General features: G+C 45.3%; 2 protein-coding genes across 2 annotated transcripts in view; one reads left to right on the forward strand and one right to left on the reverse strand.

The window, feature by feature from the left end:
• The window catches only part of CACNA2D3 (calcium voltage-gated channel auxiliary subunit alpha2delta 3), a 1,058,385-nt gene that overhangs the window by 898,890 nt on the left and 145,388 nt on the right, over positions 1-14,107 (forward strand). The window lies entirely within an intron of this gene.
• Positions 7,493-13,789, reverse strand: LRTM1 (leucine rich repeats and transmembrane domains 1). The gene is made up of 2 exons (XM_023734908.1): positions 13,120-13,789; positions 7,493-7,926 (listed from the first exon to the last, which is right to left on the reverse strand). Exons 1-2 carry the CDS (start codon positions 13,787-13,789, stop codon positions 7,493-7,495), a joined length of 1,104 nt encoding a protein of 367 aa, XP_023590676.1.

Raw genomic sequence — 14,107 nt, forward strand, 5'->3', positions numbered from 1 at the left:
GCCACCTCATAATCCATGCTTCAGCAACCCCACCAAATAAACTATTAGATCCTTTCCTAACTTCTGTAGCTGAAACATTCAAGGAACAGTCTGTGCTCAGTGGACCTATATCAATAAACTCAGACTGATCCATCTTTATGTTCCATGCACCATTATCCCACACCCTTAATAGCCATTCCCACACATATTCCCCAGGTTTCTGTTTGTACATATTAGAAAACTCAAGTAGTTCTTTTGGAGTGTAGCGTACCTCCTCCTGGGTCACACTTTGTACTTCACCTTTTGGGGCTCACTGGGACTTAAGCCTAGTTACAGGTCTAGAAGCCAGAATTGGTAGTGTGGAATCGTTTTGAGAACATTCAGCAGTATCTTGTAAACCATCTGCCTCAGGCGATGCTCCAGGCAATGACTCAGGCAAGTGCTCTTTAGAGGCAGCTGGGCTAGGGCTAATCTCCCCAGATGGGAGTGGAGGGGCTAATGGTTTTTCTGGGCAGGGTGGTTTAGCAGACAAACATGAAGTAATCTCTTCAGATGGGACTGGTTCTGCTGGCAGGAGTGATTCAACAGAATTTACAGGCTCAGTGTCCTCAGCTTCCTGATTATCTGCCCATATGTCCCCATCCCAAGTCTCAGGATCCCATCTCTTCCCAATCAATGCCCTTACTTTAACCTCAGACACCTCTCGAGTTTTGCGATTGAGCTGGCGTTGTAATTCAGCCACTCTTAATGATAAGACTCTGGTTTGGTTTTCAGCAATTTCGGCTCTGTTACTACAAGAAATAAGGCTTTCTTTCAAAGCACAAGTGGAAGCCTTGGTCATGTATGCGGCCCTTGAGCCTTGACTCTGAAGCCCTGAGCGCATCTCTTTACTTCATCAGTTTGTCTAGCGAAAGTAGGACAAACCAACCAGCTTCCTTATACTTCTCATTCTGACAAAGCTGTAGAAAGATATCACACATGTGCTCACCCTGAGCCTCACCTTTCACCAATACCTGATCTATTTGTGGTGATATTTTGTGTATTTGTATCGCTACCTCGCTCCATGGACTAGCAGTGACCTCTTTACTGCTGGAGGCAGAGTCATCAACGTCTTTATGACTAACCAGACTTGAGAACCAATTTAGAAAACTCATCCTTACAATTTTGTTTCTCTAGAACCACTCCCGGTACCAAATGTCTTAGGCTGGGTTCTCTAGAGAAGCAAAACCAGTAAATTGTATAAATATATATAGAGGGAGAGATTATATCAAGGAAACAGCTCATGCGATTGTAGAGGCTAGAGTGTCCCAAGTCCATGGATCAGCGTAGAGGCCTCTCCCAAGGCACACAGCTGCAGAAGCCGGCAAGCCCAAGATTGGAAGGTCGGAGAGCAGGGCTCCCACTCACAGGCTGTGCAGATTGACGAATTCAGGTTCCAGGTTCGGCAGATAAGCTGACAGCTCAAGTCCCAAGAACGGGAGATGAGATGACAGGAAGCAGCCGCGGGATCTAGAGAGAGCAAAAAGCCAGAACGTCTGCTTATATACAGATTCGGGCCATACCCCTAAGGAGACTCCCTTTCATCTGGTTGGCTACTCACAGTATAATTTCAGTCATGGGAATGATTACATTAAAACACGGAGAATCATGGCCCGGCCAAGTTGACACACACATAATCTTAACCATCACACTTTTATATGTTGCATTGTTGAGATTCATCATCTCTAATGGATGAGCACAGCAAGGACTTAATGGAGGTATTGTTGGAGTTAATGTCCGCAGATACCCTGCATATAGAGTTGGTGGTTTCCCTCTGGTTTTTGAAGCCCAGCGTCTCAGAGGAAGGAATAGTAGCCTAAGGATGGATTAAAAAAAAAAAAAAAAAAAAATCATTGCCATGGAATCAATTCTAACTCATGGTGACCCCATGTGTTACAGAGTGGAACTGAGCTCCGTAGGGTTTTCTTGACTGTAATCTTTATAAAATCAGATTGCCAGGGCTTTCTTTTGTGGAGCTGCTGGGTGGGTTTGAACTGCCAACCTCTTGGTTAGTAGCCTGGCTCAAACCATTTGTGCCACCCAGGGATGTGTAGACTATAACTTGCTTTCTTTACACTCCACTAATCTACTTCAAGGTTACCTCTCTGCTTTGGATGGTGGACGTTCTTCTTGGAACATTGGATATCATTGGCCAGTACTCCTAATTTCTAGGCTTCTTGTAAGTTTTTTCCTCTTTCTGTGTTTTCATGAGTTTTTCAATGGGAAATGCTACTTATTAGCCAGCATATTAAAGTACAGTTTTATCATAATCTCAGATAGCTACAAAAGTACAACTGAGTTTCTTTCCCAGCCATTCTAAAAATGTCTTTAACATCGCAGTAGAATCATAGATGATGAAAGGATCCTGTGTATTCACTTTGTCTCAGCTCGTTCAGCTGGCACCCTGAGTACTGGGGAGCCCAGAGCTCTGGCAGTGACATCCTGGTTGTGGGTCAGTTTCTTTTCCTGCCATGTTTTGAGGTGAGTGCTGGCAGTGCCAGGGAAAGGATCCCAATTCTGACTGCTTTGAACCTGTCACATCCTGGAAAGTGCCCAGGTTTTGTTCTTGGGAAGACTTGGATCCAAATTCCTACTCCACCGCTTGCTTTTGGTGTAACCTTGAGTAGATGACAAACTCTCTAATGGTGTCTCTTCGTCTGAAATATGGTAGTAAAATACCCACGTTTTGGTCAGTATGAGCCTTAGAGAATGTATGTTTCACTCCTAGAAAATACCTCGCACAAAGCTGCGTGCTCAATAAATGTTGATGATGATGCTATAATTGTCATTATCCAGATAATTAATAGGACAATCTCCCAGTCTCAGTGTTGCAGTTCACACAGAATGAACAAAGAACAGAAAGGGTTGTATTATCCTTGCTAACCCCATGCTTCTGCAACCACATTTATCAGGCCTGTAATTAATTATGTGCGTAATTTTTGGCGAGTTCCTTTCCTTTTTCTTGCTTCTATTTTCCATCTGTAAAATAAGGAGATGAACTATATCAGAGTAGCAGATAGGTTTAATCTCATATGTCAACTCCAGTTGATCACTAGCGTGTACCTGGAAAACAGACTTAAAAGGATTCTGAGGTCTTGTCTGGGCTCAGCAGATAAGCTTGCCATGATCTATTAGCAGTGTTTGCTGTGGGTGGAGACTGGTGGTCACTGTTACAGGATTTGCCAGCTGTAGACTGAACGCTCTCCAAGGCCCTTCCCAGCTCTGCAATCCTCTGATTCTTTTTCTGGGTCTTCTTGATAGACCTTTGTAGCTGGGCAACATCCTATCCATCCAAATGAATATTCAGTGTCATTGGACTGAAAAGCAGGAATGGATGGTCCAGTCAAGAATCTGTAAGGGGAGTGGTGGATTGTAAGACTGCTTCTTTGAATAGGACAGGTTTCTTTGAGACCTCATTGATATTTGAGCATAAAAAAATAAAGCGTTTTCATCAAAAGGTCAAACAGGATGGTTCCCTGAAGTTGTGCATATAAACCTCAGCCCAGTGATGCCACGTGGGGTTGGAATATCATTTTCTGGTAGGTTCTGTCTAATAGCATCTAGCAGTGGATAGGCTGGTGGGTTTGACCAAACTGGAAACAGTAATTTCCTGACCTGCAACAGGGAGTTATGGGTTTCTAACAGTTGTTGTATAATTATGTTAATATGTGCTACAGATAGATTATTTGAGAAATTGATTTAGCCACTTCCTTTGATATTAAGGATCTAGGACAAGGGTGTCTTGTTTTTGGGGCAACATGGTTAACTTGAAGCAATGAGATTTGATTTTCGTGAACCTTCAAGAGGAAGTCTGTATGTGAGTCACTTTTCAATCTTCTATTTTTATAAGGAGAAATAAAACACCCAATTGTCCACTGGCATTTTATAATCACAGGCATGAGATTCTGCCTGCAGGGTCAGTGATATTTGCCTTAATTTCAACAACTTTCTTTTAAAACTGTTTCTCCCCAGTTTCTGTGTCTGGGCGTATCCCTCGTGTTCCCCACTCCTGTGCCTCACTGCAGGTAGCTGCAGCATGTATTTGGACCTGCGATGGTGAATTTGTGGAGTTGCTGGGTGGTATAAATGGTTAACATGCTTGGCCACTAACCGAAAGGGTAGAGGTTTGAGTCCACTGAGAGGTATCTTGGAAGAAAGACCTGGTGATCTCCTTCCAAAAAATCAACGATTGAAAACCCTGTGGTGCACAGTTCTACTCTGACACACATGGGGTCGCCATGAGTTGGAATCGACTCAATGGCAACTGGGTTGTGAATTTGTGATCTCTGGCAAAGCAAAAAGCACCAGCGGACAGTATATTATCCCATGAAGGTAGGATGAAAAACCGTATTTTAGGCAGCTTTTTCAGCAACAACACCAATCATGATTTTTGTCCAGGCTCTGAGACGGAAGGGCATTTTTATAGGGACATGGATGAATATGACAGCAGCAATAAACAGCTGAAAATAATCTATGAGGCGTTTGCAAATTACCCCTCATGAGCCGTAGCAGTTGTGAAAGATAATTTGTGGTTCTCACAGAATACTCCGCAGATTGAGTCTTTTCATCTGCAGTGTTCTCTACAGTTAAAACATTTCATTCCTCATATTAACAAATGATAACTCTGCATTTGTTAATCTAAACAATTTGATTTATATTTTTCTGTGCTGAAAGGCTGTTGACATTTCAGGGTAGGTAATTATTTTCGTTGCCAACTGCTGTTTGCGGTGACGGTAGGCAAAAGATAGAAATCTGAATATGTGAATGCCTCAGTTAATCATTTTCCTTAAAGATTACCCATAAAGCAGGAAATCTGTTTGCGGAGTCAGCATCTGTACTTAGAAATCTAATAGGACGTGGGTGTTGACAAGCAAGGGTTCTAGCAACTTTTGGAGTTTTCTTTGGTGTATCGGCAGCTCTCTCGTGTAATCACTGTGGGCAGGGTGACAGGACTGACCTACAGTGTCACTGAACCTCTGGCAGGGGAGATTGCCCTTGCACTCTTCAGTCATAGCGGTGAGAGGAAGCGTGCATCATTGGTCTCTGTAGTTCCAACTTACGTGATATCTGTTCCAGTCGTCACGGGCTGGTTGTTAGGATTACCTAGAACAGTGCTCACAGAACCCCTCGCATCATGCTGGTCCACAGTGGGAGCTCTGGAAACGTTTGGTGGAATTGTGACAACGTGTAAAAGGGCTTTCTAAATCTCTTTTCTCATACTGAGCTCTTGGCCTAGGCTTCACGATGCAGGGCAGCGGAAGGGAAGATTTTCACCGGGAAAACAGGCAGTGTGTCCTTGGAGCAGTATTCTCAGCCTCGCCTGCTGACGTGCCCCACATAGGGGAGCTGAGAAGAGTCACCCAGGGCCTGGCACCAAGCCAGTACAAGACTGGGGTTTCTTTTTTAAATCTTAAACTTAATGCTGATTTTTCAATCTACTCCTTAATTATACCCAGGTTTATTGTAACATTAAGGGAAAACAAAAACAACCTTACCTTCAAAGTTTGAACTCTTTCCCCCAGAGAAATTATCTAGCAAAATGGCTGCTCCAAGAAGATGGCCTGTCTTTAGCCTATGGGTCTCTGTAGGGCCCACATGAGCGTACCTCACCTCTGTGATGAGGAGAGGTGCATGAGTGTGAGGCCTGCCGAGTGGGGCGTGATGGATTCACCTGTCCATTTCCTTCTGGTCTCTTTACACTGGTGGGCATGGCTCAGGCTGTATAAGACAAGCAGAAAAGACTCCTCCATGTCTGGACCTTCTGTTCACATTGAAGGTCAGGGAATGGACAACTGGCTTAGTATCGAAAGCAATTTTTACAAGGCCTGAAGGAGTGAATGTAGACTCAGTACCCTGAATGGCAAATGTGTTTTATCCTTTGAACCAACTCCAATTGAATAGTTCTGGTTGCCTACAGTGCTGTCTTAAGAAGGCATCTGTGGTGCATTGAGGCTCAGCTGGGAGGAGTGCTTGATTGATTAGCGATGTCTGTCATGGCCTCTGAAGAGACAGCTTGCCTTATATTTGCCGTTCTCTGCTTCTAATATGTCCTTAATTCCTCTGTGCTATGCCCTCCTTTGTGAAATGATTTTAATACTAACAGGTGACTCTAAGTATGAGATGAGGTATCATGAGAGACAGCCAGTAGGTTCCACTTTAAGAAAACCAAGCATGAGAAAAATGAAAATTTACAAAATGCACAAATCTGGAGCCAATTACTTCCATGACAGAAAGATTCCACGAAAGGATCCTTTAAATAGCGAGCTCCCCTGCTGCATTAAAATGATGATTCAATTTACAAAAATTCACTTTGCATGCAACTCTTCAGGACCCTGTCTCTGAAAGTAAAGCAAGCCACACCTGTTTTTTTTAAACCACGGCCTAAATAATGTTCAGGATGGCTGCCGCCACGAATCTCCAGTCTCCTGGTAATTCCCACTCTCTTCAGACTTCCTCCTTACTTCCTATCCCAGAGTGTGGAGCAGAAAATCTGGGTGGTGGTCAACAGCTGCTGGCTTCCACCCTCACACGGCTGCGTTTCATTAGTGGGTAAACTGATTGCTTCGTCTGTTCATGGGTGGGTGTGGTTGTACAGGGCTATGCACTCTGTGCTCCTTATGTAGATACAGATCCACAAAAGCCATTATCTCGCTCTCAGCCCGCCCTAAATTCGTTCCTGCTGTGCGGCTTATAAATGGAAGGTTCCAATCACTTGGTGGATATGGCCTTTTGGTAATATCTGCCCTGAATTCCAGCTTCCCATCCTCCTGGTGTTTGTTTATATATTATTTACCCGCGCATCAGAAAACTTCCCCAGACTCTGGCCTGAGTCCCATTATCCAGACATGGAACCTTCTTCTTCCTCTGTGGCCTAGAAAGCCCCAAATGGTTTTCTGATTTAGAAAATTAAATATAATCTGACACTTGTGGCAAGCTACGCAATTCCCAACCATCAGACCCTCCCATTAAATATATAACGTATACAACATCTGAAAGTATCACCAATCTAGCATGAACTTGAATTATAGAGGCATCCAGTGCCCCTCGGGTAATATCACCAGCCTCTTCTCAAGCACTCAAAATTGGGCATTTTTCCCATGGATCGTAAAGCTCCCAGGAATGCTGACTGGCACACGTGTTTGAAGTTGTCTTGTTCTGTAAAAGCAGCTCAGTCCAGGGACAAGGACCTGAGAGAGACGATATCCTCCCTTTCTGCGTCTGGCCTTCCCTACCCACTCCCCATGGAAAAACTGCCATAGCTTCACAGGCACAGAGCACAAGTATCATCTCTATTTCATCTATGGTATTTTTAAAACTGAGGCATAAATTTCTTCCCAGGAATATTTTTTTACAGATACAACTCTCCCTTCCAACTTTGGAAAAAGCAAAAGGAGGCAGTTACAGTGAACACATAAGCCCTACTCAGACACTTTCTCCTGGCCTAAAAGAACCATTTGTATTTGCGATGAAGTGCTCAGGCTGGTGAGCTGTCAAGTAGCTCCTTTCCTCCCGTCTCCCCAGGCTCATCAGTTGGAGCCAAGGGTCGCCCAGGGTATTGGGCTGTGATAGCCGCGTAGGTGCAGCCATAGATGGTGGCCACCAGCATCAGGAGACACACAATCCCACACACAGCCCCGGTGATGACGATGGTGGCCGCGGCGTACCGCAGGTTGGCGGGCCTCCGTCTGGGCTTGAGCTCACACTCCAAGTGGTCGAGCTCCCCTGCGGGGCGGCTCTCTGGAGGCCTCAGGGCGGCGCCATGAGCAGAGCCTGGCTGCTGAGCCTGTGCCGGTACCAGGTCCGGAGGAGGAGAAGGGCAGGGCAGATACAGCTCGTGAGGGATTGTAAGGAGGTTCTCTCCCTTCCAGGTGTCTGGTGACGCACAGATGACGCCATCCGTCCTTCCCCCTTTAAAAAACAAGAGCAAAGGATGATAACAGAGCCTTGATACAACTGAGTTCCAGAATATTCAGGCTGCAAAAATGGAGGCAGATGGAATTTATACAGTACCTTTTTTTTTCCTCCTGCAATCAAAGAATTTAACGAGCATATTTTAGGATTTCTAAATTGGCTGAATGCTAAAAATGCCACACACTAAATTGGCAATTACTTATGACCAAGAATTCATTAGAAGCCAAGTTACCTTTATCTAATAAATGCTGGGGGAGAAACAATGCAAAAGCTGACAAGAAGGAGGGCGTGGATGCCAACACTGAGGGCAGTGTTGCCGAAAGCAGTGGCGTGTCTGTTCCCCTAATGAACTCCTCCAGACAAGAAATCTTTTGTACCAAATTCCCATTGGAAATCTCAGGGGAAAAAAAAAAAGAACAAATGGCCATTGTTGTGATGTTGTGTGTTAATTACAAAGACCCTATGTGTCTAGCAGCACTACTCAGGAATGCCAAATGGGGAGGTGGAATGGCCCTTTGAGTCTTTTGTGTATCTGAAGATTTGACAGTAATATTAATTTAGTTCATGGGATTAAGTTTAATTAATGTGTCTCCTCGGGCCTTGAAACATTTACTACTTTGAGTAGCGAACTTTCCAACGGGTTGTTAAACTCAGTTTCCACTCCTTGTAAGGTGATTGATTTCCTCAGATATGTAGACTGCTGGTGTTCAGAGGGGATTTGGGTGCGTAGCCATTCTTTTCTGGAAAGAACGTTGGGCTAACAGAATCTGTTTGCCTCATTGGACTGCTGATGTACTGTTTGACCTTGGGCAAATAAACTTCTCTGCCTAAATTTTCTGCTGTAAAAACATCATACGTGTGTCTGACTTGATAGTTTACAAAGCACTTTTAAGTCCTCACAACTGCGCTATAATGAGTCATTCTTGTCCAAGCTCACACAGGTCATAAATGGAAGAATGAAGACCCAAACCCTGTCCTCCCCCTTGGTCCCAGGTTTTCCCTCTTTGCTCACTGTCTGTCTCCACTTCCTCCTCTCTGGAGTGTTGTGAGGCCAGAGGAGTTGACACAGTGACGCTCAGCAGTGTCCACCTGTAAAGCTCTCTGGGTAGAACTCCCCGAGGATCTGTGGCTCAGTTTCTGTTGGCTACCTTAAACACCTCCTCCAGGGTGGCTGCAAATATTGGTACCCCTCTTGACAAAGTTGGTCTGAAGAGTCTTAGGAAGCATGGTACCAGAAAGAGAGGCCGTGTGGTGAAGTTGGCAGCATCACAGGCTGGAAGGAGCTTAAGCCCCTGAATGACTGCATGGAAAACCAGTTTCTTTGGACTCCGAAATGACTGAGCAACAGACGTTTATTCTGTGGCGTTGCTAAGATCCAGAGCTGTCTGTGACCGCATGTAACCTGCGCTGACTGACACAGTTAGTGTTTGTGTCTGTTTATTTTTCTTCAGAAAGTTCTTGACTAACATCTGCTTTCTTATTTTGCCTTTATTCAATATATGGGTAATCAGATTGTGTTCCACGTTTAGCATCCATTTGGGTTTTCTTTCTAGTTGTTTTGGCACATCTTAAACTAATTGGAGCCCTGGTAGCACAGTGGTTAAGAGCTATGGCTGCTAACCAAAGAGTCGGTAGTTGGAATTCACCGGCCGCTCCTTGGAAACCCTGTTGGGCAGTTCTACTCTGTCCTATAGGGTCACTGTGAGTCAGAATTGACTCAAGGGCAGTGGGTTTCGTTTGGTTTTTGGAAGACTCATTACCCCATATTGATTTTACCTTCCTCCAGAGAAAGCTGCCGTTGTAGGTTAACTTTAACATTAGCTGGTTAGTGATATATTATTTCTGTGGTATTGTTGAAGGAGCCCTGGTGGCATAGTGGTTAAGAGCTCCACTGCTAACCGAAAGGTCAGCAGTTCAAACCTACCGGCAGCTCCACAGGAGAAAGATGGGGCGGTCTGCATCTCTGAAGATTACAGCCTTGGAAACGCTGTGGAGCAGTTGTGCTCTGTCCGATAGGGTCCCTGTGAGTCGGAATCAACTCGGTGGGAATGGGTTTGGTTTTCTGGATTGTATTGTTCAGTTGTTGCTGTTAGGTGCTGTTGAGTCGGTTCTGACTCATAGCGACCCTGTGTACAACAGAACGAAACACTGCCCCGTCCTGTGCAATCCTCACAATCCTGGTTATGCTCAAGAAATTGTGGTGAGGAATTCTTAATTCAGTGTTGTTAATTGGAACCCATTGTGTGCTCTGAGCTGGTTCCCTCTGTGTAACTGTTGCAACCAGCCGGGTGCTATCGATGCCCCAGTTCTTACCTGTAGCTCTGACGTCTTCCTGAGCTACAGATGCCAGTGTGCAGCCACCAACTCAGCACCTCCCTTGGGTATGCAGTGGGCATCTCAAACTTGCCATGCCCCAAACTGAACTCCTGACCTGCTACCTCCCACCCACACTTACCTGGTCCCCCACCCCTCCATCTGCCCCCTAACAGCTAATGGCACTGCCATTTATCTGGTTACTCCTGCAGGAGAAAACAAAAAGCATCTCCTAATTCACTTTGTTTTTCTCCTCTCCCACTCCAACCCATTGGCAATTTCTCCCAGTTCAATATTCCAGATATCCTCCATAGGTGATCTCTTTTCACCGCGCTATTTTGGGCCACCACTGTCTCTTGCCTGGATGACTGAAATGGCTCTCTCTCTCATCTCTCTGCTTCTTATTCTGCAGCCTGTGGACTGCTCTCGCCAGAGTCACCGAGTGACCTTTTAAAATGTAATCAATCGGATCATGTTGTTCCCCTGATTAAAAGTCTTCCAGGGCTTTCCATGTCACTTAGAGTAAAATCCAAACATCCTAGCCTTGTTCTGCACATTCCTACGTGATCTGGCCCCTGAGTTCTTGTGTTGCCTTATCTTTGTCCCCTCTCTCACTCTCTTCCTCTGTCCTAGCCCTTCTTTTATCCCTCGGCCCAGCCAAGCTTACTTTCCCATGAGACCCTTTGCACTTGTTGTCTGTTGGATTGGATTGTGTCTCCCAGAAAGATGGGAGTCCTAACCTCATGGTAAAGTCTTAACCCCTGGTGCCTGTCAATATGACCCTGTTTGGAAACAGGGTCTTCGAAGATATTATCGGTTAACATGCGGTCGCCCTGGAGTAGGGTGGGTACTAATCCAGGATGAGTGGTGTCCTTATAAAAGAGGAGGAGAGACACAGAGACAGAACACACAGAAGGGAGACCCACCACGTGAAGACAGAAGCAGGGATTGGAGTGATGCATCTGTAAGCCAAGAACACCAGGGATGGTAAGGAACCACCAGAAGTTAGGAAGAGGCAAGGAAGGATCTTCCTCTAGCTTCCCCTAGAGCCCTTCAGAGAGTGTGGCCTGGCTGACACCTTGAATTCAGACTGCTAGTCTCCAGAACCATGAGATAATGTTTCTTTTCTTTTTTTTAGCCACCAATGTGTGGTACTGTTCCGGAAGCGCTAGTAAGCTAATGCAGTGTCCTTTCCCCCAATTATCTCATGGTTCATTCCTTTTCATGATTTAGGTCCTGCTAATCAATAGTACGTCCTTAGAGAGGTCTTCCCTGACCATCTTATCTACAGTGGACTCCCCATCCCATGACATTCTTTCCCCTTACCTTGTCTTCGTAGCATAACTGCTATCTGAACTGTATTATTTGTTATGGTATTTAACATGTCTCTGGGTTGTTGTTAGTGCTGTCGAGCCAATTCTGACTCACGATGACCCCAAATATGCAGAGTAGAACTGCTCCATAGGGTTTTCAATGCTGTGACCTTTTAGAAGCAGATTGCCAGGCCTTACTTTCGAGGCATCTCTGGATGGGTTAGTAGTCCAGTGCTTAATCCTCTGTGCCACCCAGGAGCCCCTTCATATATCTACACCAGAATGTAATCTCCATGATAATAGGAATTTTCTCGTTGACTGCTCTTTTCCCAGTGCCTAGAAAAGTGCCTGGCACATAAGAGGCACTCAGATATAAGAATGAATGCGTGAATGAATGATGGCTTGAAAGTTAGGAAGAGAGAAGCACTGGGATGTAGAGGAAAGAATCTAGGGCCAAGAGCCAAATGCCATGCATTCTATTATCATCTGTGATCTTGAGCAAGTCATTGAACCTCTCTGGACCTCCGTTTCTTACTGATAACAGGGTAGCTTTGGGTTTGAAGGGGTCGGCTAACTTTTCTAGAAAGAGCTAGATAGTAAATATTTAAGATTTGGCATACCGTCTCTGCCACAACTGCTCAGCTTCATGTAAAAGCAGCCACAGACAATACATAATAAATAGGCATGTCTGTGTTCCAAAAACTGTATTTACAAAACAGGTGGCAGTCTGGATTTGGCCCTCGGGCTGTAGTTTGCTGATCCCTGGGTGATCTCGAGAGCCCTTCCACCTTTAATATTCTAGGAGCCCTTGGTTTGCTTTTGGCATCTCGTTAAAGAAGTAGTAACTTTAGAGAGGGGCCCTGTTGGACCCATTTCAGTAACGGTGGTACTTGCTAAAACAGAAAGGATAATCTTAGGGAAGATTTATAGCTACCCAGTGGGTAGAAGGAAACCCTGGTGGCATCGTGGTTAAGAGCTACATCTGCTAACCAAAAGTTCGGCAGTTGGAATCTACCAGGTGCCCCTTGGAAACTCTATGGGGTGGTTCTACTCTGTCCTGTAGGGTCGCTATGAGTTGGAGTCGACTTGACGGCAGTGGGTTTTTTTTTGTTGTTGTTTTTTGTTTTTTTGTTTTTTTTTTGGTAATGGGTAGAAACAGACATAGAGGGGGAAAAAAAAAAACCCAAGGGAGAGATACCTATGCCCCCAGTTGGATTACACATAAAAATTAGAATTTGATGCTACTTTGGGGTTGAGCATCTGTTCAGGTGGTGACTGAATTTCTCCCTTGAAAGTTCCCAGATAAGTAACTTCATGTTGTGTTAATCAAACAGTAGAAAGATACCTCTGTGACTCATCTTTGTGGATGACTTTGAAAACCTGAATGTAAACACCCTCTAATGACCTGCTTGTGTCTTCTGCCATACCATGAAATGACATCGATGTGAAAAGCTTAAATGGACCTCTTGCACACTGCTCAACATGCCTTCTAATGCATAGAGAATAGGTGAGGTTCTCCCAGGCTGAACTCACAGATGGGGGTTTCCAAATAGACATTACTGACCTTTATAGACGAATTTCTCCAGCCAGAGTTTAAGACCCAGCAAGTGGCAATTGCATTTCCAGAGGTTGTCCTTGAGAAACAAAAGCCTCACGTGGGGCATGGATTCTAGGAGAGCTCGATCTAGGTGCTGAAGCTGGTTTTGTTGAACTGCAAATACGGTTAGATTCTCCCAAGGCTCACCCAGGGATGTAGGAAGGTGGCTCATGTTGTTTGATGACAGATCAAGCTCCCTCAGCTGTCGGAGGGGATGGAAAAGTCTGTTTTCCAGGGAATGCAGGGAGTTCTGGGTTAGGTTTAAAACCTGCAGGTGCTGAAGACCATGGAAAGCTCCAGGGGCCAGAGTCGACAGGGAATTGTTGGACAAGTTCAAGGTCACGAGCCTTGGCACTGACCTAAACGCAAAAGCAGGAAGCTGGTGGATCTGGTTATCTTGTAAGTGCAGTGTTAGAGTCTGAGGCGGCAAACCACAGGGGACTTCAGCCAGACCCTGTCGGCTGCAGTCTACGGCCTCTGAGTGACAGCGGCACTTCTCTGGGCAGCCACACGCCCCGCAGAGCAGGCAAATGGCACTGGAAAGCAGGAGCAGTTCACCTACGACAAATAGACAAAGATTGAGGTGGGATCCAGTTTGTAAGGAGTGGTCCCCCCGCCTTGAATTCACAGGTGACATGTGACACTGAGACAGGTAACACCTACAACCTGGAAGGCAGGTCCAGTCGCTCACTGTCTTTGGAAGAGTCGGGCTGGACTGAGTTCATTCCCAGTGACGGGAACTCTTGCAAACTCTGCTACTGTCAGAGCCTTGGAAAAGACACTTTCTCAGTGGCTCAGTAATCGAAAAATGAGAGACTTAAGTATTTCAAGGAGGAAGGTGGAAAAAAAATCCTTTCTGTGCACGTGCCCTTTGGAAGGTGCCCTAGAATTACCTGGGGCCAGAGTGTAAAAGGGAGTGAGAGGAATTTCAGCTCTCCGCATTTCTGAGATGTGT

Source organism: Trichechus manatus, unplaced genomic scaffold, assembly GCF_000243295.1.
Source record: "Trichechus manatus latirostris isolate Lorelei unplaced genomic scaffold, TriManLat1.0 scaffold00001, whole genome shotgun sequence".
Classification (NCBI taxonomy): Eukaryota; Metazoa; Chordata; class Mammalia; order Sirenia; family Trichechidae; genus Trichechus; species Trichechus manatus.